Source organism: Oncorhynchus tshawytscha, linkage group LG10, assembly GCF_018296145.1.
Source record: "Oncorhynchus tshawytscha isolate Ot180627B linkage group LG10, Otsh_v2.0, whole genome shotgun sequence".
Taxonomy (NCBI): Eukaryota; Metazoa; Chordata; class Actinopteri; order Salmoniformes; family Salmonidae; genus Oncorhynchus; species Oncorhynchus tshawytscha.
The window spans coordinates 4,105,589-4,132,591 of record NC_056438.1 but is presented as its reverse complement, the minus strand read 5'-3'; the positions used below and the strand labels follow the sequence as shown (position 1 = coordinate 4,132,591).

General features: G+C 42.1%; 1 protein-coding gene across 3 annotated transcripts in view; it reads left to right on the top strand.

Moving 5' to 3' along the window:
- The window catches only part of LOC112237032 (broad substrate specificity ATP-binding cassette transporter ABCG2-like), a 39,073-nt gene extending 12,913 nt beyond the window's left edge, over nt 1-26,160 (top strand). For 2 of the 3 annotated variants that reach the window (XM_042328028.1, XM_042328027.1), the window contains exons 3-16: nt 12,035-12,094; nt 12,540-12,654; nt 16,431-16,583; nt 16,670-16,827; nt 17,984-18,135; nt 18,408-18,509; nt 18,664-18,796; nt 18,894-19,011; nt 21,514-21,596; nt 23,295-23,384; nt 23,575-23,699; nt 24,678-24,832; nt 25,181-25,350; nt 25,493-26,160. In XM_042328028.1, the coding sequence (XP_042183962.1) occupies nt 12,035-12,094; nt 12,540-12,654; nt 16,431-16,583; nt 16,670-16,827; nt 17,984-18,135; nt 18,408-18,509; nt 18,664-18,796; nt 18,894-19,011; nt 21,514-21,596; nt 23,295-23,384; nt 23,575-23,699; nt 24,678-24,832; nt 25,181-25,350; nt 25,493-25,640 (1,762 nt within the window). In that variant the 3' untranslated portion in view covers nt 25,641-26,160. The remainder of the gene's footprint in view (nt 1-12,034; nt 12,095-12,539; nt 12,655-16,430; nt 16,584-16,669; nt 16,828-17,983; nt 18,136-18,407; nt 18,510-18,663; nt 18,797-18,893; nt 19,012-21,513; nt 21,597-23,294; nt 23,385-23,574; nt 23,700-24,677; nt 24,833-25,180; nt 25,351-25,492) is intronic. The other variant, XM_042328029.1, reaches the window with a different exon arrangement.
- The last annotated feature ends 843 nt before the right edge of the window (nt 26,161-27,003 follow it).

The window sequence follows — 27,003 nt, the reverse complement described above, 5'->3', positions numbered from 1 at the left end:
ATGGCCTTCCTGTAACATCGGGTGGTGTAGGTGTCCTGGAGGGCAGGTAGTTTGCCCCCGGTGATGCGTTGTGCAGACCTCACTACCCTCTGGAGAGCCTTACGGTTGAGGGCGGAGCAGTTGCCGTACCAGGCGGTGATACAGCCCGCCAGGATGCTCTCGATTGTGCATCTGTAGAAGTTTGTGAGTGCTTTTGGTGACAAGCCGAATTTCTTCAGCCTCCTGAGGTTGAAGAGGCGCTGCTGCGCCTTCTTCACGATGCTGTCTGTGTGAGTGGACCAATTCAGTTTGTCTGTGATGTGTATGCCGAGGAACTTAAAACTTGCTACCCTCTCCACTACTGTTCCATCGATGTGGATAGGGGGGTGTTCCCTCTGCTGTTTCCTGAAGTCCACAATCATCTCCTTAGTTTTGTTGACGTTGAGTGTGAGGTTATTTTCCTGACACCACACTCCGAGGGCCCTCACCTCCTCCCTGTAGGCCGTCTCGTCGTTGTTGGTAATTAAGCCTACCACTGTTGTGTCGTCCGCAAACTTGATGATTGAGTTGGAGGCGTGCGTGGCCACGCAGTCGTGGGTGAACAGGGAGTACAGGAGAGGGCTCAGAACGCACCCTTGTGGGGCCCCAGTGTTGAGGATCAGCGGGGAGGAGATGTTGTTGCCTACCCTCACCACCTGGGGGCGGCCCGTCAGGAAGTCCAGTACCCAGTTGCACAGGGCGAGGTCGAGACCCAGGGTCTCGAGCTTGATGACGAGCTTGGAGGGTACTATGGTGTTGAATGCCGAGCTGTAGTCGATGAACAGCATTCTCACATAGGTATTCCTCTTGTCCAGATGGGTTAGGGCAGTGTGCAGTGTGGTTGAGATTGCATCGTCTGTGGACCTATTTGGGCGGTAAGCAAATTGGAGTGGGTCTAGGGTGTCAGGTAGGGTGGAGGTGATATGGTCCTTGACTAGTCTCTCAAAGCACTTCATGATGACGGATGTGAGTGCTACGGGGCGGTAGTCGTTTAGCTCAGTTACCTTAGTTTTCTTGGGAACAGGAACAATGGTGGCCCTCTTGAAGCATGTGGGAACAGCAGACTGGTATAGGGATTGATTGAATATGTCCGTAAACACACCAGCCAGCTGGTCTGCGCATGCTCTGAGGGCGCGGCTGTGGATGCCGTCTGGGCCTGCAGCCTTGCGAGGGTTAACACGTTTGCGAGGGTTAACAACGATAGACAGCTGTCCCTGATTGAGAACCATACCCGGCCAAAACATAGAAACAAACAACATAGAATGCCCACCCCACATCATACCCTGACCTAACCAAATAGAGAAATAAAACGGCTCTCTAAGGTAACAGATATGTTCTATTTTTAACTTCAAACACTAGATTTACTAACAGTTACTAAATGCAGAGAAGAATGGGAGAAACTCCCCAAATATGTGCCAAGCTTGTAGCATCATAGCGTAATACCCAAGAAGACTCAAGACTGTTAATCGCTGCCAAATGTGGTGCTTCAACAAAGTACTGAGTAAAGAGTCTGAATACTTATGCAAATGTGATATTTCCAGGTTTTTTATTTTTATACATTTGCAAACATTTCCAAAAACCTGTTTTTTTGCATTGTCATTATGGGATATTGTATGTAGATTTTAGAATAAGACTGTAACGTAAAACAACATGATATTGCTAATATAATAATACAATCATATCTGTTAACTTGTAATATAAATAGTATATAAATAACATTGGTCTATCTGTTAACTTGTAATATACTTAATATTGGTCTACCTGTTAACTTGTAATATACATAATATAGGTCTATCTGTTAAAATGCGTAATATTTATATATATGCAGATGATCCTGTTATGTATGCGTAATATTTACATATATGCAGATGATCCTGTTATGTATGCTGTTGGCCCAACTGTAGACCAGGTGTTGTTAGAGCTGAAATCTGACTTTGTTACCTTACAAAAAGCCCCAGGTTGGTTTAAAACTGGTACATAATTTGGGCAAGACTATATTTATGTTGTTCTCGAAATTCTCGCAATAAAGGTTTCAGACTACATTAGTTAATTTAAGGGTTCTCCCATCAATTGGGTCCCTGCCGATAAATATCTGGGCGTTTGGATTGTCAAGGATTTAATGTTTAAATAAGGTACTGATGAGCTCGTTAAAAAGATAAGATTTAAAATGGGCTTCTTTTTTAAAATTCAAAATAGATCTTGCTCCTCCCTGAACAGCGGGAAGTAGATTGTACAGTTAACTTTCCTGGCAGTTCTTGACTGGTCACACCATATACCAAAACTCAGCTGCCACTACTCTTAAACCTTTGGATGCTGTTTACCACAGCACACTTCACTTTATCACAGGTTTAATACTCATCACTATATCCTGTATCTAAAGGTTGGCTGGTCCTCAGGTTTAATACTCAACACTACATCCTGTATCTAAAGGTTGGCTGGTCCTCAGGTTTAATACATCCTGTATCTAAAGGTTGGCTGGTCCTCAGGTTTAATACTCATCACTACATCCTGTATCTAAAGGTTGGCTGGTCCTCAGGTTTAATACTCATCACTACATCCTGTATCTAAAGGTTGGCTGGTCCTCAGGTTTAATACTCATACATCCTGTATCTAAGGTTGGCTGGTCCTCAGGTTTTTCATCCCTACATCCTGCATCTAAAGGTTGGCTGGTCCTCAGGTTTAATACTCATCCCTACATCCTGCATCTAAAGGTTGGCTGGTCCTCAGGTTTAATAGGTTGGCTGGTCCTCAGGTTCACTACATCCTGTATCTAAAGGTTGGCTGGTCCTCAGGTTTAATACTCATCACTACATCCTGTATCTAAAGGTTGGCTGGTCCTCAGGTTTAATACTCATCACTACATCCTGTATCTAAAGGTTGGCTGGTCCTCAGGTTTAATACTCATCACTACATCCTGTATCTAAAGGTTGGCTGGTCCTCAGGTTTAATACTCATCCCTACATCCTGTATCTAAAGGTTGGCTGGTCCTCAGGTTTAATACTCATCACTATATCCTGTATCTAAAGGTTGGCTGGTCCTCAGGTTTAATACTCATCCCTACATCCTGCATCTAAAGGTTGGCTGGTCCTCAGGTTTAATACTCATCCTACATCCTGTATCTAAAGGTTGGCTGGTCCTCAGGTTTAATACTCATCACTACATCCTGTATCTGAAGGTTGGCTGGTCCTCAGGTTTAATACTCATCACTACATCCTGTATCTAAAGGTTGGCTGGTCCTCAGGTTTAATACTCATCACTACATCCTGTATCTAAAGGTTGGCTGGTCCTCAGGTTTAATACTCATCACTACATCCTGTATCCAAAAGGTTGGCTGGTCCTCAGGTTTAATACCCATCACTACATCCTGCATCTAAAGGTTGGCTGGTCCTCAGGTTTTACTCATCACTATATCCTGCATCTAAAGGTTGGCTGGTCCTCAGGTTTAATACTCATCACTACATCCTGTATCTAAAGGTTGGCTGGTCCTCTTTAAAGACCCCTAGATCACTTCACTATTCTCTTTTTGTTTACAGAGTTCTACTACACAAGTTTACAACTTACCTAACTACGTTGTTGAAGTATAAAAACATGAGTTACCAACCACATTCCTAGGGTTGGTTAAATCTTGAGGTTCCTTGGGTCTGCGCCAAATTAGGTAAATCCGCTTTTAGTTTTAATGCGCCTTGCGGATCAATTTGCAGAACTCATTACGATGGGATGTTCTGGTGCAGCTCAGGCAGCTTAGGGTGTTTATTATTAAGGACCACATAGCTGAGGAACGTAACAGTTTTTCTGATGTGTTTTGTATTGATCGATGTTTTATCTTTCATTGTAATTGGTGTTGAATTGCTGTGATCGGGGCACCTTTCAGAAAGAGACCCTGGTCTCAATGGGGTTTAACCTGCATAAATAAAGAACAAAACATAAGAATACATTCTCTATCTAGTGCACTACTACTGACCAGGGCCCATTGGCATTATATTCCCTATCTAGTGCGCAACGTTTGACCAGGGCCCATTGGCATTATATTCTCTATCTAGTGCGCAACGTTTGACCAGGGCCCATTGGCATTATATTCCCTATATAGTGCACTACTACTGACCAGGGCCCATTGGCATTATATTCCCTATATAGTGCACTACGTTTGACCAGGGCCCATTGGCATTATATTCCCCATATAGTGCACTACTTTTGACCAGGGCCCTTTGGCATTATATTCCCTATATAGTGAGAGGGGGATGGTGCAGAAAGAGGGGTACTCACTGGATTTACAGTTTACTGCCACTAGATGTCAGCAGACTTTAGTAATTGTTTCAGGCTTGTATTCTGAAATATGAGGGAGTAAGACCAGATTACTGAACAAAACGAGCCAACAAAAGGTTTTTGGATATAAAGAGGGACTTTATCGAACAAAACGAGCATTTATTGGGTAAATGGGAGTCTTGTGAGTGCAACCATATGAAGATCATCATCCATACCTACAACAACATCACCTGATATACCCCATTATAAACTCCCTACCTACAACAACACCACAACATCACCTGATATACCTCATTATACACTCCCTACCTACAGCAACTTCACCTGATATACCTCATTATATACTCCCTACCTACAGCAACATCACAACATCACCTGATATACCTCATTATACACATTATATTCTATCTACCTACAGCAACATCACAACATCACCTGATATACCTGGCATTAATGACCAGGGCCCTCCCTACCTACAACAACATCACCTGATATACCCCATTATATACTCCTACCTACAGCAACATCACCTGATATACCCCATTATATACTCCCTACCTACAGCAACATCACCTGATATACCCCATTATATACTCCCTACCTACAGCAACATCACCTGATATACCTCATTATACACTCCCTACCTACAGCAACATCACCTGATATACCCCATTATATACTCCCTACCTACAGCAACATCACCTGATATACCTCATTATACACTCCCTACCTACAGCAACATCACAACATCACCTGATATATCTCATTATATACTCCCTACCTACAGCAACATCACCTGATATACCCCATTATATACTCCCTACCAACAAAATCACCTAATATACCTCATTATACACTCCCTACCTACAGCAACACCACATCACCTGATATACCTTATTATATACACCCTACCTACAGCAACATCACCTGATATGCCCCATTATATACTCCCTACCTACAGCAACATCACAACATCACCTGATAAACCTCATTATGGCTATGAAATAATATAATATTTATGTTTTATATATTACTTAGTTTTTATTTAATGACTTTGTTATTTTTAATGCCTTAAAGTCATCATTCAGCCAGATCATCTAACGTTGTGTTTCCATACTCTCTGTAGCTATCACCTGTCTGTAGTAATCACCTGTCTGTAGTAATCACCTGTCTGTAGTAATCACCTGTCTGTAGTAATCACCTGTCTGTAGTAATCAGCTGTCTGTAGTAATCACCTGTCTGTAGTAATCACCTGTCTGTAGTAATCACCTGTCTGTAGTAATCACCTGTCTGTAGTAATCACCTGTCTGTAGTATTCACCTGTCTGTAGTAATCACCTGTCTGTAGTAATCACCTGTCTGTACTAATCACCTGTCTGTAGTAATCACCTGTCTGTAGTAATCACCTGTCTGTAGTATTCACCTGTCTGTAGTAATCACCTGTCTGTAGTAATCACCTGTCTGTAGTAATCACCTGTCTGTAGTAATCACCTGTCTGTAGTAATCACCTGTCTGTAGTAATCACCTACTGTCTGTAGTAATCACCTGTCTGTAGTAATCACCTGTCTGTAGTAATCACCTGTCTGTACTAATCACCTGTATGTACTAATCACCTGTATGTAGTAATCACCCTGTCCTGTCTGTAGTAATCACCTGTCTGTAGTAATCACCTGTCTGTAGTAATCACCTGTCTGTAGTAATCACTTCTAGTCTGTAGTAATCACCTGTCTAGTAACTCTGTATTCAGTGAATCCCTCTCTCTTGTGGTTATATGGTATATCTGGTCTGTGTGTATCTAACATAACAGTTGATCTGGTCTGTGTGTATCCAGTGGATCTCTCTTGTTGTTAGATGGTATATCTGGTCTGTGTGTATCTAACCTAACAGGGGTAAAAGTGGATCCATCCAGAGATCTGTATATAATGACAAGATGCTCATGTCTCCCCCCTAACAATAGGAGCCCAAAATAAGCCCACAGAAACGCATTGGGCTGATTTTGAACAGATTTTTGGAGAGAGTGAAACCTCTCGCTTTGCATCTTCCTCTCTGGTCTGTCTGAGCCGCACAGAATACTGACGCAATGGATTATGGTCATTGTAGTTCATTGACACGTTTAAGCGGCAGTTAATCCCTCTGCACGAGAAAGCATATCCAACAGAACAACCTAATGATGCTTTAGCGGGACTGCTATGTCATGTTATAGATGTGTTATAAACACGTTACGTCGCTAGAGATAAACCATAAAAATATTATTTGAGGGCATCAAATATTGTTCTGTTATGATGTTATGAATGTGATATTGTCCTCTGTAGGTCAGTTGGTAGAGCAGGGTGACAACACCGGCGTAGTAGGTAGGATTTCCAGGACCACCCATACATAAAACGTACGTATTAGTCGTTGGTTAGAGTCTGTTGTATTCAGCATTTCACTGTGAGGTCTACTACACCTGTTGTATTTAGCATTTCACTGTAAGGTCTACTACACCTGTTGTATTCAGCATTTCACTGTGAGGTCTACTACACCTGTTGTATTCAGCATTTCACTGTGAGGTCTACTACACCTGTTGTATTCAGCATTTCACTGTGAGGTCTACTACACCTGTTGTATTCAGCATTTCACTGTAAGGTCTACTACACCTGTTGTATTCAGCATTTCACTGTGAGGTCTACTACACCTGTTGTATTCAGCATTTCACTGTAAGGTCTACTACACCTGTTGTATTCAGCATTTCACTGTAAGGTCTACTACACCTGTTGTATTCAGCATTTCACTGTAAGGTCTACTACACCTGTTGTATTCAGCATTTCACTGTAAGGTCTACTACACCTGTTGTATTCAGCATTTCACTGTAAGGTCTACTACACCTGTTGTATTCAGCATTTCACTGTGAGGTCTACTACACCTGTTGTATTCAGCATTTCACTGTAAGGTCTACTACACCTGTTGTATTCAGCATTTCACTGTGAGGTCTACTACACCTGTTGTATTCAGCATTTCACTGTGAGGTCTACTACACCTGTTGTATTCAGCATTTCACTGTGAGGTCTACTACACCTGTTGTATTCAGCATTTCACTGTGAGGTCTACTACACCTGTTGTATTCAGCATTTCACTGTGAGGTCTACTACACCTGTTGTATTCAGCATTTCACTGTGAGGTCTACTACACCTGTTGTATTCAACATTTCACTGTAAGGTCTACTACACCTGTTGTATTCAGCATTTCACTGTAAGGTCTACTACACCTGTTGTATTCAGCATTTCACTGTAAGGCCTACTACACCTGTTGTATTCAGCATTTCACAGTAAGGTCTACTACACCTGTTGTATTCAGCATTTCACTGTGAGGTCTACTACATCTGTTGTATTCAGCATTTCACTGTGAGGTCTACTACACCTGTTGTATTCAGCATTTCACTGTGAGGTCTACTACACCTGTTGTATTTAGCATTTCACTGTGAGGTCTACTACACCTGTTGTATTCAGCATTTCACTGTGAGGTCTACTCACCTGTTGTATTCAGCATTTCACTGTAAGGTCTACTACACCTGTTGTATTCAGCATTTCACTGTAAGGTCTACTACACCTGTTGTATTTAGCATTTCACTGTAAGGTCTACTACACCTGTTGTATTTAGCATTTCACTGTAAGGTCTACTACACCTGTTGTATTCAGCATTTCACTGTGAGGTCTACTACACCTGTTGTATTCAGCATTTCACTGTAAGGTCTACTACACCTGTTGTATTCAGCATTTCACTGTTAGGTCTACTACACCTGTTGTATTCAGCATTTCACTGTAGTAAGGTCTACTACACCTGTTGTATTCAGCATTTCACTGTGAGGCCTACTACACCTGTTGTATTCAGCATTTCACTGTAAGGTCTACTACACCTGTTGTATTCGGCATTTCACTGTAAGGCCTACTACACCTGTTGTATTCAGCATTTCACTGTGAGGTCTACTACACCTGTTGTATTTAGCATTTCACTGTAAGGTCTACTACACCTGTTGTATTCAGCATTTCACTGTGAGGTCTACTACACCTGTTGTATTCAGTATTTCACTGTGAGGTCTACTACACCTGTTGTATTCAGCATTTCACTGGAAGGTCTACTACAACTGTTGTATTTAGCATTTCACTTTAAGGTCTACTACACCTGTTGTATTTAGCATTTCACTGTAGGTCTACTACACCTGTTGTATTCAGCATTTCACTGTGAGGTCTACTACACCTGTTGTATTCAGCATTTCACTGTAAGGTCTACTACACCTGTTGTATTCAGCATTTCACTGTTAGGTCTACTACACCTGTTGTATTCAGCATTTCACTGTAAGGTCTACTACACCTGTTGTATTCAGCATTTCACTGTGAGGCCTACTACACCTGTTGTATTCAGCATTTCACTGTAAGGTCTACTACACCTGTTGTATTCAGCATTTCACTGTGAGGCCTACTACACCTGTTGTATTCAGCATTTCACTGTAAGGTCTACTACACCTGTTGTATTCAGCATTTCACTGTTAGGTCTACTACACCTGTTGTATTCAGCATTTCACTGTAAGGTCTACTACACCTGTTGTATTCAGCATTTCACTGTGAGGCCTACTACACCTGTTGTATTCAGCATTTCACTGTAAGGTCTACTACACCTGTTGTATTCGGCATTTCACTGTAAGGCCTACTACACCTGTTGTATTCAGCATTTCACTGTGAGGTCTACACACCTGTTGTATTCAACATTTCACTGTAAGGTCTACTACACCTGTTGTATTCAGCATTTCACTGTAGGTCTACTACACCTGTTGTATTCAGCATTTCACTGTAAGGTCTACTACACCTGTTGTATTCAGCATTTCACTGTGAGGTCTACTACACCTGTTGTATTCAGCATTTCACTGTAAGGTCTACTACACCTGTTGTATTCAGCATTTCACTGTAAGGTCTACTACACCTGTTGTATTCAGCATTTCACTGTAAGGTCTACTACACCTGTTGTATTCAGCATTTCACTGTGAGGTCTACTACACCTGTTGTATTCAGCATTTCACTGTAAGGTCTACTACACCTGTTGTATTCAGCATTTCACTGTGAGGTCTACTACACCTGTTGTATTCAGCATTTCACTGTGAGGTCTACTACACCTGTTGTATTCAGCATTTCACTGTGAGGTCTACTACACCTGTTGTATTCAGCATTTCACTGTGAGGTCTACTACACCTGTTGTATTCAGCATTTCACTGTGAGGTCTACTACACCTGTTGTATTCAGCATTTCACTGTGAGGTCTACTACACCTGTTGTATTCAACATTTCACTGTAAGGTCTACTACACCTGTTGTATTCAGCATTTCACTGTAAGGTCTACTACACCTGTTGTATTCAGCATTTCACTGTAAGGCCTACTACACCTGTTGTATTCAGCATTTCACAGTAAGGTCTACTACACCTGTTGTATTCAGCATTTCACTGTGAGGTCTACTACATCTGTTGTATTCAGCATTTCACTGTAAGGTCTACTACACCTGTTGTATTCAGCATTTCACTGTGAGGTCTACTACACCTGTTGTATTCAGCATTTCACTGTGAGGTCTACTACACCTGTTGTATTAAGCATTTCACTGTGAGGTAAACTACACCTGTTGTATTCAGCATTTCACTGTAAGGTCTACTACACCTGTTGTATTCAGCATTTCACTGTAAGGTCTACTACACCTGTTGTATTCAGCATTTCACTGTAAGGTCTACTACACATGTTGTATTTAGCATTTCACTGTAAGGTCTACTACACCTGTTGTATTCAGCATTTCACTGTGAGGTCTACTACACCTGTTGTATTCAGCATTTCACTGTGAGGTCTACTACACCTGTTGTATTAAGCATTTCACTGTGAGGTAAACTACACCTGTTGTAGTCAGCATTTCACTGTAAGGTCTACTACACCTGTTGTATTCAGCATTTCACTGTGAGGCCTACTACACCTGTTGTATTCAGCATTTCACTGTAAGGTCTACTACACCTGTTGTATTCAGCATTTCACTGTAAGGACTACACCTGTTGTATTCAGCATTTCACTGTGAGGTCTACTACACCTGTTGTATTTAGCATTTCACTGTAAGGTCTACTACACCTGTTGTATTCAGTATTTCACTGTAAGGTCTACTAAACCTGTTGTATTTAGCATTTCACTGTAAGGTCTACTACACCTGTTGTATTCAGCATTTCACTGTGAGGTCTACTACACCTGTTGTATTCAGCATTTCACTGTGAGGTCTACTACACCTGTTGTATTCAGCATTTCACTGTGAGGTCTACTACACCTGTTGTATTCAGCATTTCACTATAAGGTCTACTACACCTGTTGTATTCAGCATTTCACTGTAAGGTCTACTACACCTGTTGTATTCGGCATTTCACTGTAAGGTCTACTACACCTGTTGTATTCAGCATTTCACTGTGAGGTCTACTACACCTGTTGTATTCAGCATTTCACTGTGAGGTCTACACCTGCTGTATTCAGCATTTCTCTGTAAGGTCTACTACACCTGTTGTATTCAGCATTTCACTGTGAGGTCTACACCTGCTGTATTCAGCATTTTACTGTAAGGTCTACTACACCTGTTGTATTCAGCATTTCACTGTGAGGTCTACTACACCTGTTGTATTCAGCATTTCACAGTAACGTCTACTACACCTGTTGTATTCAACATTTCACTGTGAGGTCTACACCTACTGTATTCAGCATTTCACTGAGGTCTACACCTGTTGTATTCAGCATTACACTGTGAGGTCTACTACACCTGTTGTATTCAGCATTTCACTGTGAGGTCTACTACACCTACTGTATTCAGCATTTCACTGAGGTCTACACCTGTTGTATTCAGCATTTCACTGTGAGGTCTACTACATCTGTTGTATTCAGCATTTCACTGTGAGGTCTACTACACCTGTTGTATTCAGCATTTCACTGTGAGGTCTACTACACCTGTTGTATTCAACATTTCACTGTAAGGTCTACTACACCTGTTGTATTCAGCATTTCACTGTAAGGTCTACTACACCTGTTGTATTCAACATTTCACTGTAAGGTCTACTACACCTGTTGTATTCAGCATTTCACTGTAAGGTCTACTACACCTGTTGTATTCAACATTTCACTGTGAGGTCTACTACACCTGTTGTATTCCGCATTTCACTGTGAGGTCTACTACACCTGTTGTATTCAGCATTTCACTGTGAGGTACACCTGTTGTATTCAGCATTTCACTGTGAGGTCTACTACACCTGTTGTATTCAGCATTTCACTGTGAGGTCTACTACACCTGTTGTATTCAGCATTTCACTGTGAGGTATACTACACCTGTTGTATTCAGCATTTCACTGTAAGGTCTACTACACCTGTTGTATTCAGCATTTCACTGTAAGGTCTACTACACCTGTTGTATTCAGCATTTCACTGTAAGGTCTACTACACCTGTTGTATTCAGCATTTCACTGTAAGGTCTACTACACCTGTTGTATTCAACATTTCACTGTAAGGTCTACTACACCTGTTGTATTCGGCGCACGTGACAAATAAACTTTGATTTGATATATAAGCGTAAATAACATATATTCTTAATATATTAGAATTATTATCATATAGAGGTTTTGAATAATAACCACCTGCCAACCGTTCTCTTGGAGAGTATCTGCTGGGGCATCAGATCTGTTGTCCAGCTCAGCACTAACAGATGTTTGTTTCCTGTCTCTACAGCGGTCTGATGAAACCAGGACTGAACGCTATCATGGGGGCCACAGGAAGCGGGAAGTCATCGTAAGTGACATTTTCAGCTGACTTAGACAAACCTGTGACTCTCATTGAACGTTGATAGCTAACATTATGACGAATGGTTGTGTTGGGGTTGTTTAAAAAAAGTTTGTATTGTAGTTGTGTCATGGTTGGGGTGGTGTTGTAATATAGTTGTGTAAAGGTTGGGGTTGTGTTGTATTATAGTTGTGTAAAGGTTGGGGTTGTGTTGTATTATAGTTGTGTAAAGGTTGTGGCTGTGTTGTATTATAGTTGTGTAAAGGTTGGTGTTGTATTATAGTTGTGTAATGGTTGTAGTTGTGTTGTATTATAGTTGTGTAATGGTTGAAGTTGTGTTGTATTATAGTTGTGTATTGGTTGGGGTTGTGTGACGGTTGGGGTTGTATTATAGTTGTGTATTGGTTGGGGTTGTATTATAGTTGTGTAAAGTTTGGGGATGTGTTGTGTGTAGGTTTCTGGATGTGCTGGCAGCCAGGAAGGACCCAGCAGGCCTGGCTGGAGAGGTGTTGATAGACGGAGCTCCTCAACCTCCCAACTTCAAATGTCTCTCAGGATACGTGGTCCAGGTGGGGGACTGGACACACACACACACACACACACACACACACACACACACACACACACACACACACACACACACACACACACACACACACACACACACACACACACACACACACCAGTGACCAGACTACAGTCACAAGTGTCAATGTTTGTGCATTGGGTATGACGTTTTTCATGTGTGTGCTACCTATATTAATCCCTTTATTAATCTCTCTCTCTCTCTCCATCTCTCTCTCTCTCTCTCTCTCTCTCTCTCTCTCTCTGTCTCTCTCTCTCTCTCTCTCTCTCTCTCTCTCTCTCTCTCTCTCTCTCTCTCTCTCTCTCTCTCTCTCTCTCTCCCTCTCAATTCATTTAAATTCAAATGGCTTTATTGGCATTGGAAACATATGTTAACATTGCCAAAGCAAGTGAGGTAGATAATATCCAAAAGTGAAATAAACAATAAAATGAACAGTAAACATTAAACTCACAGAAGTTCTAAAATAATAAAGACATTTCAAATGGTTCATTATGTCTATATACAGTGTTGCAACGATGTACAAATGGTTAACTAACCTATTAGTGATCCCTTCACGCACCCTCTAGCGGGATAGATTTGACAACATCCAGTGAAATTGCAGGGCTCCAAATTCAAACTACAGAAATATCAATATTCAACATTCACAAAAATATAAGTGTAATACACCAAAATGAATCTTAACTTCTTGTTAATCCAGCCGCAGTCAGATTTCAAAAAGGCTTTATGGCGAAAGCAGACCATGCGATTATCTGAGGACAGCGCCCCGCGTACAAACACATGAAAATCATTTTTCAACCAGGCGGGACACAAAAGCCAGAAATAACGATATAATAAATGCATTACCTTTGAAGATCTTCTTCTTTTTGCAATCCCAAATGTCTCAGTGACACAATGAATGGTTGTTTTGTTCGATAATGTCCTTCTTTATATCCCCAAAAGGTTCATTTATTTGGTGCGTTTGATTCAGAAATACACCGGTTCCAACTCGCCCAACATGACTACAAAATATCTAATAAGTTACCTGTAAACTTGGTCCAAACATTTCAAACAACGTTCCTAATCCACCCTCAGGTATCCTAAAATGTAAATAATCGATACAATTTAAGAAGAGATAATCTGTTTCCAATACCGAAGAAAAATAACACGGAGCACGCTCCTGTTCACGCGCACCAAAATAGTAAGGACCTTCAGAATGACACATGGAATGAATAGCACTACTTCTTAATTTCTCAAAAGAAAAACATCGACCAATTTCTAAAGACTGTTGACATCTAGTGGAAGCCATAGGAACTGCAAACAGGTTCCTAATAAATAGGGTTTCCCATAGAAAATCTATGACCTCGTTTTTTCCCCCCCTGGAAGGTTCGGGGAAAACCTCGCCGAATCAGCTCTGTTATACACACAGACATTTAAAGGTTTTAGAAACTTTGGAGTGTTTTCTATCCATATCAACCAATTATATGCTCATCCTAGCTTCTGGGCCTGAGTAACAGGCAGTTAACTTTGGGCACGCGTTTCATCAGGACATCAAAATGCTGCCCCCTAGCTTTAAGGAGTTTTAAAGTACAAAAGGGAAAATAAATCATCATAAATATGGGTTGTATTTACAGTGGTGTTTGTTAATCACTGGTTGACCTTGTCTTTTGCCAACAGGACACACATTTTTGCTGCTGTGATGGCACACTGTTGTATTTCACCCAGTAGATATGGGAGTTTAACAAAATCGGGGTGGTTTTCAAATTCTTTGTTGGTCTGTGTAATCTGAGGGAATATGTGTCTCTAATATGGTCATACACTGGGCAGGAGGTTAGGAAGTGCAGCTCAGTTTCCACTTCATTTTGTGGGCAGTGTGCCTGTCTTGTGTGCACATAGCCTGTCTTCTCTTGAGATCCATGTCTGCCTACGGTGGCCTTTGTCAATAGCAAGGCTATGCTCACTGAGTCTGTACATAGTCAAAGCTTTCCTTAAGTTTGAATCAGTCACAGTGGTCAGGTATTCTGCCACTGTGTACTCTCTGTTTAGGGCCAAATAGTTTTCGAGTTTGCTGTTTTTTTGTTTATTTTTTACAACGTGTCAAGTAATTATCTTTTTGTTTTCTCATGATTTGTTTGGGTCTAATTGTGTTGCTGTCCTGGGGCTCTGTGGGGTCTGTTTGTGTTTGTGAACAGAGCCCCAGGACTCTTCTCCAGGTTCATCTCTCTGTAGGTGATGGCTTTGTTATGGAAGGTTTGGGTATCGCTTCCTTTTAGGGGGTTGTAGAATTTAACGGCTCTTTTCTGGATTTTGATAATTAGTGGGTATCGGCCTAATTCTGCTCTGCATGCATTATTTGGTGTTTTATGTTGTACACGGAGGATATTTTTGCAGAATTCTGCATGCAGAGTCTCCATTTGGTGTTTGTCCCATTTTGTGAATTCTTGGTTGGTGAGCGGACCCCAGACCTCACAACCATGAAGGGCAATGTGTTCCTTAACTGATTCAAGTATTTTTAACCAGATCCTAATTGGTATGTTGAAATTTGTTATGTTGAATTTTATGTTCCTTTTGATGGCATAGAATGCCCTTCTTGCCTTGTCTCTCAGATCGTTCACAGCTTTGTGGAAGTTACCTGTGGCGCTGATGTTTAGGCCAAGGTATTGTTGTTGTGTGCTCTAGGGCAACAGTGTCTAGATGGAATTTGGATTTGTGGTCCTGGCAACTAGACCTTTTTTTGGAACACCATTATTTTTGTCTTACTGAGATTTACTGTTAGGGCCCAGGTTTGACAGAATCTGTGCAGAAGATCTAGGTGCTGCTGTAGGCCCTCCTTGGTTGGGGACAGAGGCACCAGATCATCAGCAAACAGTAGACAGTTGAGTTCAGATTCTAGTAGGGTGAGGCCGGGTGCTGCAGACGTTTCTTGTGCCCTCGCCAAGTCGTCGATATATATGTTGAAGAGGGTGGGGCTTAAGCTGCATCCCTGTCTCACCCCACGGCCCTGTGGGAAGAAATGTGTGTGTTTTTTGCCTATTTTAACCGCACACTTGTTGTTTGTGTACATGGATTTTATAATGTCATAAGTTTTACCCCCAACACCACTTTCCATCAATTTGTATAGTAGACCCTCATGCCAAATTGAGTTGTTAGCTTTTTTGAAATCAACAAAGCATGAGAAGGCTGCCTTTGTTTTGGTTTGTTTGTTTGTCAATTAGGGTGTGCAGGGTGAATACGTGGTCTGTTGTACGGTGATTTGGTAAAAAGACAATTTGACATTTGCTCAGTACATTGTTTTCACTGAGGAAATGTACGAGTCTGCTGTTAATGATAATGCAGAGGATTTTCCCAAGGTTGCTGTTGATGCATATCCCATGGTAGTTATTGGGGTCAAATTTGTCTCCACTTTTGTGGATTGGGGTGATCAGTCCATGGTTCCAAATATTGGGGAAATGCAAGAGCTAAGGATGATGTTAAATAGCCAATTGGAATTTGTTGTCTGTCAACACCACATGCCTTTTTGGGTTGGAAGGGTTTTATTTTGTCCTGTAGCTCATTCAAGGTAATTGGAGAATCCAGTGGGTTCTGGTAGTCTTTAATAGTTGATTCCAAGATTTGTATTTGATAATGTTTATGTTTTTGTTGTTTGTTCTTTGTTATAGAGCCAAATAGATTGGAGAAGTGGTTTATCCATACATCTCCGTTTTGGATAGATAACTCTTCGTATTCTCTCTTTCTCCCCCCTCTCTCTCTCTCTCTCTCTCTCTCTCCCCCACCCCCTATCAGGATGATGTGGTGATGGGAACTCTGACTGTGAGGGAGAACTTCCGTTTCTCTGCAGCGTTGCGTCTTCCGTCCTCCATCAGCCAGAAGGAGAAAGAAGACAAAGTCAACCGACTCATCACAGAACTGGGCCTCACTAAAGTAGCAGACTCACGGGTCAGTGTGGACGGGTTTATGTGGGGGGATGTGGGGGAGACGACAGAGTGTGTGTGTTACTATGAATGTGTGTATTCTGTCTGCAGGTTGGTACCCAGTTGATCAGGGGAATATCAGGAGGGGAAAGGAAGAGGACAAACATCGGTATGGAGCTGATCATCGACCCTCCTGTTCTCTTTCTGGATGAACCCACCACCGGCCTGGACGCGAGCACAGCTAACTCTGTACTACTACTGCTCAAGAGGTAGAACCTGGGTATTGTAGTTCTAATATTGAGGGGTTAGCCTGGGTATTGTAGTTCTCTTTCTGGATGAACCCACCACCGGCCTGTACTCGAGCACAGCTAATTCTGTACTACTACTGCTCAAGAGGTAGAACCTGGGTATTGTAGTTCTAATATTGAGGGGTGAGCCTGGGTATTGTAGTCTGGGTATTGTAGTTCTAATACTGAGGGGGTTAGTCTGTGTATTGTAGTCTGGGTATTGTGGTGCTAATACTGGGGGTTAGCCTGGGTATTGTAGTCTGGGTATTGTAGTTCTAATACTGGGGGTTAGCCTGGGTATTGTAGTCTGGGTATTGTAGTTCTTATACTGAGGGGGTTAGTCTGTGTATTGTAGTCTGGGTATTGTGGTGCTAATACTGGGAGGTTAGTCTGGGTATTGTAGTCTGGGTATTGTAGTGCTAATACTGGGGGTTAGCCTGGGTATTGTAGTCTGGGAATTGCAGTCTGGACATTGTAGTGCTAATACTGGGGGTTAGTCTCGGTATTGTAGTCTGGGTATTGTAGTCTGGGTATTGTAGTCTGTGTTTTGTAGTCTGGGTATTGTAGTCTGGTTATTGTAGACTGGTTATTGTAGTCTGGGTATTTTAGTCTTGGTATTGCAGTCTGGGTATTGTAGTGCTAATTCTGCGGGTTAGTATGGGTGCTGTAGTCTGAGTATTGTAGACTGGTTATTGAAGACAGGCTATTGTAGTCTGGGTATTGTAGTGCTAGTACTGGGGGGTTAGTATGGTTATTGTAGTCTGGGTATTGTAGTCTGGGTGTTGTAGACTGGGTATTGTAGTCTGGGTATTGTAGTCTGGGTATTGTAGTCTTGGTATTGCAGTCTGGGTATAGTAGTGCTAATTCTGCAGGTTAGTCTGGGTATTGTAGTCTGTGTATTGTAGTCTGTGTATTGTAGTCTGGGTATTGTAGTCTGGGTGGTGTAGTCTGGGTATTGTAGTCTGGGTATTGCAGTCTTTGTATTGTAGTCTGGGTATTGTAGTCTGGGTGTTGTAGTGTTGCAGTCTGTGTATTGTAGTCTGGGTGTTGTAGTCTTAGTATTGTAGTCTTAGTATTGCAGTCTGGGTATTGTAGTCTGGGTATTGTAACACTAACCCTCCTCCTCTCTCTCTATCAGGATGTCTAGTCATGGCCGTACCATCATCCTGTCCATCCACCAGCCTCGTTATTCCATCTTCCGTCTGTTTGACAGTCTGACTCTGCTGGTTAGCGGTAAACAGGTTTACCACGGCCCCGCTCAGAGTGCTCTAGACTACTTCTCTAACATCGGTGAGACTCAATCCTTAGAAATGTCATGTTTCTAGTGATTCTAAATCACACTCCTCCTGCTAACCAGACAGTGTAGTCTCAGCTCTCTGCTGGCAAACCAAGTAGAAATGTCTAGAGTTACTGAACAGTTATTATGTCCATCATTATATTGTCTCTCTTTAGAGGTTACTAAGAACAGATGCATTTGAGATCCATTCAGTGTATCAATTTTTCAACCTTTCCTGTATCCAAACCTTTTCTGTAATTACAACTATGATGTCATCATTACCCAGGATACACTTGTGAACCCCACAACAACCCGGCTGACTTCTTCCTGGACGTGATCAATGGAGATTCTACCTCCATCGCCTTCGACAGGATAAAGGAAGCAGACAGTGAGTTCTGATTGGCTAAGGAGCAGAGTCAGTGGGCGGGATCAGTCAGGTCATCCAATTGGGAGACATATTTTGTCTCTTCATATCCTCCCTCCCTAACTTTGTTTACCCTCCATTTACCTCTGTTCTGGCCCCTCTATCCCCCCCCCCCCAGACTCTGACCCAGACAGGGTAACCAGTTCCAGGCAGAACATCGAGGACCATCTGGTCCAGGAGTACCGGGGGAGTCAGTACTATGGAGAGACCAAGGCCCAGTTAGAACGCATCACCATGAACAGGGAGTACAGGTACCAACACACACTGTCTCTGTCTGTCTGTCTGTCTGGTCTGGTCTGGTCTGTCCTCTGCAAGTTAATGGACCATCTTCTTCTTCTTGTTCTCCAGTGTGAAGACTCCCTCTCGGACCATCACGTACAACACCTCCTTCTCTACTCAGTTCAGATGGGTCCTGAAGAGAACCTTCACTAACCTCATCCTCAACCCTCAGACGTCCTTCGCTCAGGTGTGTGTCTGTATGTGTGTGTTGTTGTGTGTGTGTGTTACACTCACAGAAGTTCCAAAAGAGTAAAGACCTTTCAATTGTCATATTATGTCAATATACAGAGTTGTAATGATGTGCAAATAGTAGTTGAAGTACAAAAGGGAAACTAAATAAACATAAATATGGGTTGTATTTACAATGGTGTTTGTTCTTCACTGGTTGCCCTTTTCTTGTGGCAACAGGTCACAAATATTGCTGCTGTGATGGCACACTGTGATATTTCACCCAGTAGATATGGGAGTTTATCAAAATTTGATTTGTTTTCGAATTCTTTGTTGGTCTGTGGAAGCTCTCCTATCTATCTACAGTGGGGAGAATTTGATACACTGCCAATTTTGCAGGTTTTCCCTACTTACAAAGCATGTAGAGGTCTGTAATTTTTATCATAGGTACACTTCAACTGTGAGAGACGGAATCTAAAACAAAAATCCAGAAAATCACATTGTATGATTTTTAAGTAATTAATTTGCATTTTATTGCATGACATAAGTATTTGATACATCAGAAAAGCAGAACTTAATATTTGGTTTGCAATTACAGAGATCATAAGTTTCTGTAGTTCTTGACCAGGTTTGCACACACTGCAGCAGGGATTTTGGCCCACTCCTCCATACAGACCTTCTCCAGATCCTTCAGGATTCGGGGCTGTCGCTGGGCAATACAGACTTTCAGCTCCCTCCAAAGATGTTCTATTGGGTTCAGGTCTGGAGACTGGCTAGGCCACTCCAGGACCTAAGATCCTTCTTACGGAGCCACCCCTTAGTTGCCCTGGCTGTGTGTTTCGGGTCATTGTCATGCTGGAAGATCCAGCCACGACCCATCTTCAATGCTCTTACTGAAGGAAGAAGGTTGTTGGCCAAGATCTTGCGATACATGGCCCCATCCCATCCTCCCCTCAATACGGTGCAGTCGTCCTGTCCCCTTTGCAGAAAAGCATCCCCAAAGAATGATGTTTCCACCTCCATGCTTCACGGTTGGGATGGTGTTCTTGGGGTTGTACTCATCCTTCTTCTTACTCCAAACACGGCGAGTGGAGTTTTTGTCTCATCAGACCACATGACCTTCTCCCATTCCTCTCCTGGATCATCCAGATGGTCATTGGCAAACTTCAGACGGGCCTGGACATGCGCTGGCTTGAGCAGGGGGACCTTGTGTGCGCTGCAGGATTTTAATCCATGACGGCGTAGTGTGTTACTAATGGTTTTCTTTGAGACTGTGGTCCCTGCTCTCTTCAGGTCATTGACCAGGTCCTGCCGTGTAGTTCTGGGCTGATCCCTCACCTTCCTCATGATCATTGATGCCCCATGAGGTGAGATCTTGCATGGAGCCCCAGACCGAGGGTGACTGACCGTCATCTTGAACTTCTTCCATTTTTTATAATAATTGCGCAAACAGTTGTTGCCTTCTCACCAAGCTGCTTGCCTATTGTCCCGTAGCCCATCCCAGCCTTGTGCAGGTCTACAATTGTATCCCTGATGTCCTTACACAGCTCTCTGGTCTTGGCCATCATGGAGAGGTTGGAGTCTGTTTGATTGAGTGTGTGGACAGGTGTCTTTTATACAGGTAACGAGTTCAAACAGGTGCAGTTAATACAGGTAATGAGTGGAGAACAGGAGGGCTTCTTAAAGAAAAACTAACAGGTCTGTTTGAGCCGGAATTCTTACTGGTTGGTAGGTGATCAAATACTTATGTCATGCAATAAAATGCAAATTAATTACTTAAAAATCATACAATGTGATCTGTCTGTCTGTCTGTCTGTCTGTCTAATTCAATGGGCTTTATTGGCATGGGAAACGTGTTAACATTGCTAAAGCAAGTGAGGTAGATAATATACAAAAATGAAATAAACAATAAAAATGAACAGTAAACATTACACATACAGAAGTTTCAAAACAATAAAGACATTACAAAAGTCATATTACGTATATATACTGTGTTGCAACAATGTACAAAGGGTACACAAGGGAAAATAAATAAGCATAAATATGTGTTGTATTTACAATGGTGTTTGTTCTTCACTGGTTGCCCTTTTCTTGTGGCAACAGGTCACACATCTTGCTGCTGTGATGGCACACTGTGGAATTTCACCCAGTAGATATGAGAGTTTATCCAAATTGGATTTGTTTTCAAATGATTTGTGTGTCTGTGTAATCTGAGGGAAATACTCTATGTCTCTCTAATATGGTCATACATTGGACAGGAGGTTAAAGTGCAGCTCAGTTTCCACCTCATTTTGTGGGCAGTGTGCCTAGCCTGTCTTCTCTTGAGAGCCATGTCTGCCTACGGCGGCCTTTCTCAATATCAAGGCTATTTCCTTAAGTTTGGGTCAGTCACAGTGGTCAGGTATTCTGCCGCTGTGTACTCTCTGTTTAGGGCCAAATAGCATTCTAGTTTGCTCAGTTTTTTTGTTAAGTAATTATCTTTTGGTTTTCTCATGATTTGATCTCTCTCTCTCTCATCCAGATTGGAGTGACTGTATTCCTGGCCCTCATCGTTGGGGCCATATTCTTTGGAGTGAAGAATGACCAGAGTGGCTTACAGAACAGGTCTGTGTGTTCGAATGCGTTTAATGAGTTTAATGTGTGTGTGTGTGTGTGTGTGTGTGTATGAGTTTAATGTTTGTGTGTTTGTGTGTGTGTGTGTGTATGAGTTTAATGTGTGTGTGTGTGTTTAATATAATGTATTACAAGTTTTTTTCAATTGCTAACTAACAATGCTAACTAACAATGCTAACTAACAATGCTAACTAACAATGCTAACTAACAATGCTAACTAACAATGCTAACTAACAATGCTAATTGCATTGGTCAAAACTGAAGTCACATCGTAGAAACTCTTCACACAGTGAAACAGAAGTGTAGGTGGATCAAACTTTGAAGCGTTTTTCATTGCTTTCACACAAAATGCATTCAATGACCACATTCTTCTCAAAATCCATGAACTCTTTTTTTCATTCATACTCCACTGTATATTTGCAGCACATTTTCAAATGCTTCAAATACACGCTGTTTCCAAAACTGTTAAAAACACATTCAAAACAGAATGATGGTAAATGTCGTACATTTCTACAGTAACCAGATAGAAACATATAGAAAATCTCAGCAGAATATTTAATCATTTCAAACAAGCAATTTCAGCTGAAAGCCTACCCAAGTTTGTGACCAAATGCAGGAGAGAGAGAGAGAACTAGAACCCTCACAGTACTGTACAGTATGAGTGATTATACTAGACATGTTATATACTACACACTATACTATACAACGCTCTAACCACTAGGCTACCTGCCGTCCTGAGAGGAATCATATGGGTGGTCCTAACAGGAATCATATGGGTGGTCCTAACAGGAATCATATGGGTGGTCCTAACAGGAATCATATGGGTGGTCCTAACAGGAATCATATGGGTGGTCCTGAGAGGAATCATATGGGTGGTCCTGAGAGGAATCATTTGGGTGGTCCTAACAGGAATCATATGGGTGGTCCTAAGAGGAATCATATGGGTGGTCCTAACAGGAATCATATGGGTGGTCCTAACAGGAATCATATGGGTGGTCCTAACAGGAATCATATGGGTGGTCCTGAGAGGAATCGTATGGGTGGTCCTGAGAGGAATCATATGGGTGGTCCTGAGAGGAATCATTTGGGTGGTCCTAACAGGAATCATATGGGTGGTCCTAAGAGGAATCATATGGGTGGTCCTAACAGGAATCATATGGGTGGTCCTAACAGGAATCATATGGGTGGTCCTAACAGGAATCATATGGGTGGTCCTGAGAGGAATCGTATGGGTGGTCCTGAGAGGAATCATATGGGTGGTCCTGAGAGGAATCATATGGGTGGTCCTAACAGGAATCATATGGGTGGTCCTAACAGGAATCATATGGGTGGTCCTAACAGGAATCATATGGGTGGTCCTGAGAGGAATCATATGGGTGGTCCTAACAGGAATCATATGGGCGGTCCTAAGAGTAATCATATGGGTGGTCCTAAGAGGAATCATATGGGTGGTCCTAAGAGGAATCATATGGGTGGTCCTGAGAGGAATCATATGGGTGGTCCTAAGAGGAATCATATGGGTGGTCCTAACAGGAATCTAATTTACGTGTATGTGATCCATGTGTGTGTGTGTTGAACGTTTGTCTGTGTGTGTGTGTGTGTGTGTGTGTGTGTGTGTGTGTGTGTGTGTGTGTGTGTGTGTGTGTGTGTGTGTGTGTGTGTGTGTGTGTGTGTTGTCGTCTCTACCAGGATGGGTGCTCTATTCTTCATCACCACCAATCAGTGTTTCAGTTCCGTGTCTTCTGCTGAGCTCTTCATCACAGAGAGAAAACTGTTCATGTGAGTAACACACACACACACACACACACACACACACACACACACACACACACACTCTCTCTCTCTGTCTCTGTCTCTCTCTCTGTCTCCCTCTCTGACTCCCTGTCTCTCTCTCTCTGTCTCTCTCTCTGACTCTCTGTCTCTCTCTCTCTTTGTCTCTCTCTCTCTCTCTCTCTCTCTCTCTCCCCAGTCATGAGTACATCAGCGGTTACTACAGAGTATCAGTCTACTTCCTGTGTAAATTACTCAGTGACATCATCACCTTAAGGACGCTCCCTGCCATCTTCTTCAGCTGTGTGGCTTACTTCATGATCGGTGGGTAGACACAATGAACACTAACCCATGATCGGTGGGTAGACCCTCCACCCTCATAGACACAGTGAACCCTAACCCATGATCGGTGGGTAGACCCTCCACCCTAATAGACACAGTGAACCCTAACCCATGATCGGTGGGTAGACACAGTGAACCCTAACCCTTGATCGGTGGGTAGACACAGTGAACCCTAACCCATGATCGCTGGGTGGACCCTTCACCCACACAAACAAACCAATGAACGAACACACACACACGTCATTAGTCAGTGTCATGTCACATCTTTTCTAGTATAATATTTCTATTTCTGTGTTCTGGTCTAGCATTGTGTTTCTGTGTTCTGATCTAGCATTTTATTTCTGTGTTCTGATCTAGCATTGTATTTCTATGTCCTAATCTCGTGTTAAATTTCAGTTCTCATCTAGTATTATATTTCTCTGTTCCAATCTCATAATATATTTTTATTTACCGATCTAGTATTATGTTTCTCTGTTCTGATCATTTATTATATTTATCTGTTCTGATCTAGTATTATTTTTCAGTTCTCATCTAGTGTTATATTTCTATGTTCTGCTCTAGTCTTATATTTCTATGTTGTAATCTAGTATTACACTTCTCTGTTCTGATCTAGTATAATATTAATATGGTCTGATCTAGTATATTTCTGTTCTGATCTAGTATAATATTTATATGGTCTGATCTAGTATATTTCTGTTTTGATCAAGTATAATATTAATATGGTCTGATCTAGTATATTTCTGTTCTGATGTAGTATAATATTAATATGGTCTGATCTAGTATATTTCTGTTCTGATCTAGTATAATATTTATATGGTCTGATCTAGTATATTTCTGTTCTCATCTAGTGTTATATTTCTATGTTCTGATCTGGTATATTTCTGATCTAGTATAATATTAATATGGTCTGATCTAGTATATTTCTGTTCTGATCTAGTATGACATTTCTATATTCTCCAGGGTTTAAAGCTACAGTGGAGGCCTTCTTCCTGTTCATGTTGACCGTAGCTCTGGTAGCCTATACAGCTACTGCTATGACCATGGCTATATCAGCTGACCAGAGTGTTGTGGCGATCGCCAACATCTTCATGACCATAGCCTTCGTCTTCATGATGGTGAGAGAGACAGAGAGACAGTTTTGGCAATGTTAGCATGTTTCCCATGCCAATGAAGCCCCTTTGAACTGAATTGAGACACACACACACACACACACTAATATGAAATTATTATAAACATCAAACATAATGTTGCTCTCCTCTTCTGCCCCCCACTCCCCTCCCCTCCTCTCGCTTTCCTTCCTAACCTCTCCCCTTCCTCCTCTTCTCTCCCACTCCCCTCTCCCTCTCCCTACACCTCCCACTCCCCTCCCCTTCCTCCTCTTCTCTCCTCTCCTCCCACCCCTCCTCTTCTCTCCCCTCCCCTCCTCTCCCCTCCTCTACTCTTTCTCTCCCCTCCCTTATCAGATCTTCTCAGGCCTGTTGGTGAACCTGCCCAGTATTGTTGAGTGGCTAGCCTGGTTCCAGTACCTCAGCATCCCTCGGTACGGACTAACAGCTCTCCAAATTAATGAGTTTGTAGGTCTCCAGTTCTGTGGAGACATTCCCCTCAACGGCACCTTGCCCCCTGGTATGACGTAAGTGATAATGTCTCACTATACCTATTTAAATTACCCATTGATGTCAGGAGAGTTATTTTACAAGGGAAATCTCTCAGTGAGATTCTCCATAATGAGGTGTTTTGTTTCTGAGGTAGGAACCTTTCTCTCCTGTGTCCAGATGCACGGGGGAAGACTTTCTGAAGAACCAGGGGATCGACTACACCACGTGGGGGCTGTGGCAGAATCACGTTGCCCTGGCGATCATGACCGTAATCTTCCTGGCGATCGCATACTTCAAACTACGCTTCACTAAGAAGTTCACATAGAGGTCAGGGGTCACGGGTTAAGCCTATTGTACACCTTCCCGTTCCTTGCCGTCCCCTTGGCTCAAACGAAATGCTGCAATATCCAACTTCCACTTCTGTCTGCATGGGACTCTGAAATGTCAGCATGGGACTCTGAAATGTCAGCATGGACTCTGAAATGTCAGCATGGACTCTGAAATGTCAGCATGGACTCTGAAATGTCAGCATGGACTCTGAAATGTCAGCATCCAAAGGACATTTTTCAACGCAGATGCGGACGGGAGCAGGTGTTTCGATTGAAGTGGAAGTTGAAATTAGGTATTTAGAGGTCAGGGGCAATGCTCATTTTAATTGTTTTTTTTGGGGTACTGAGCAAATTTCAGGTTTAGTGAGAGGAAACTTGAAAGTTGTGAGTATTCTGTGCAACTTCCAGCGCACGTTTCCACTGAGGCTGTAACCGTACAGTTTTAGACAGTAGCCAATAGGCTGTAACCGTACAGTTTTAGACAGTAGCCAATAGGCTGTACCCTTACAGTTTTAGACAGTAGCCAATAGGCTGTACCCTTACAGTTTTAGACAGTAGCCAATAGGCTGTAACCGTACAGTTTTAGACAGTAGCCAATAGGCTGTACCCTTACAGTTTTAGACAGTAGCCAATAGGCTGTACCCTTACAGTTTTAGACAGTAGCCAATAGGCTGTACCCTTACAGTTTTAGACAGTAGCCAATAGGCTGTAGTGTACCCTTACAGTTTTAGACAGTAGCCAATAGGCTGTACCCTTACAGTTTTAGACAGTAGCCAATAGGCTGTACCCTTACAGTTTTAGACAGACAGACTACAACAAAATCACTTTCAATCAAAGTTAGATTTGTTTTTTTGTTTGTTGCATTAGCGTTGATTAGATTACAGAATGAAACATTGATCTATGTAGTGCAAACTAAATGGGGTGAACTCAGGACTCTGCGCGTCCTGGTATTTCTTCTGCATGCAAACTAAATGGGGTGAACTCAGGACTCTGCGCGTCCTGGTATTTCTTCTGCGTGCAAACTAAATTGAACTCAGTGAGTTCAGTGAATTTCAATCTCTTGCGTAAAGGCGAGTCCTGGTATGTCTTCTGCGTGGCAGTCCTGGAGGGGTCAAGGGGTTAGGGAAATCATCATCATCATCATCATCATCAATCATTGTTCCAAACCAATACTTTCAATGGTTTCTCTACCAATGTGTCTTATCTACAGATGTTTTAAATCATGTCTCAAGATGTCTATGTGATTTATTTTTTAACCATTCGTGTTTATATGACGTGCAATTTGTTAAATGTTTTATCGATGCAACACAATTGACGTGTATTGATACCAAATATATTGATGATTTGTAAAGACAGATA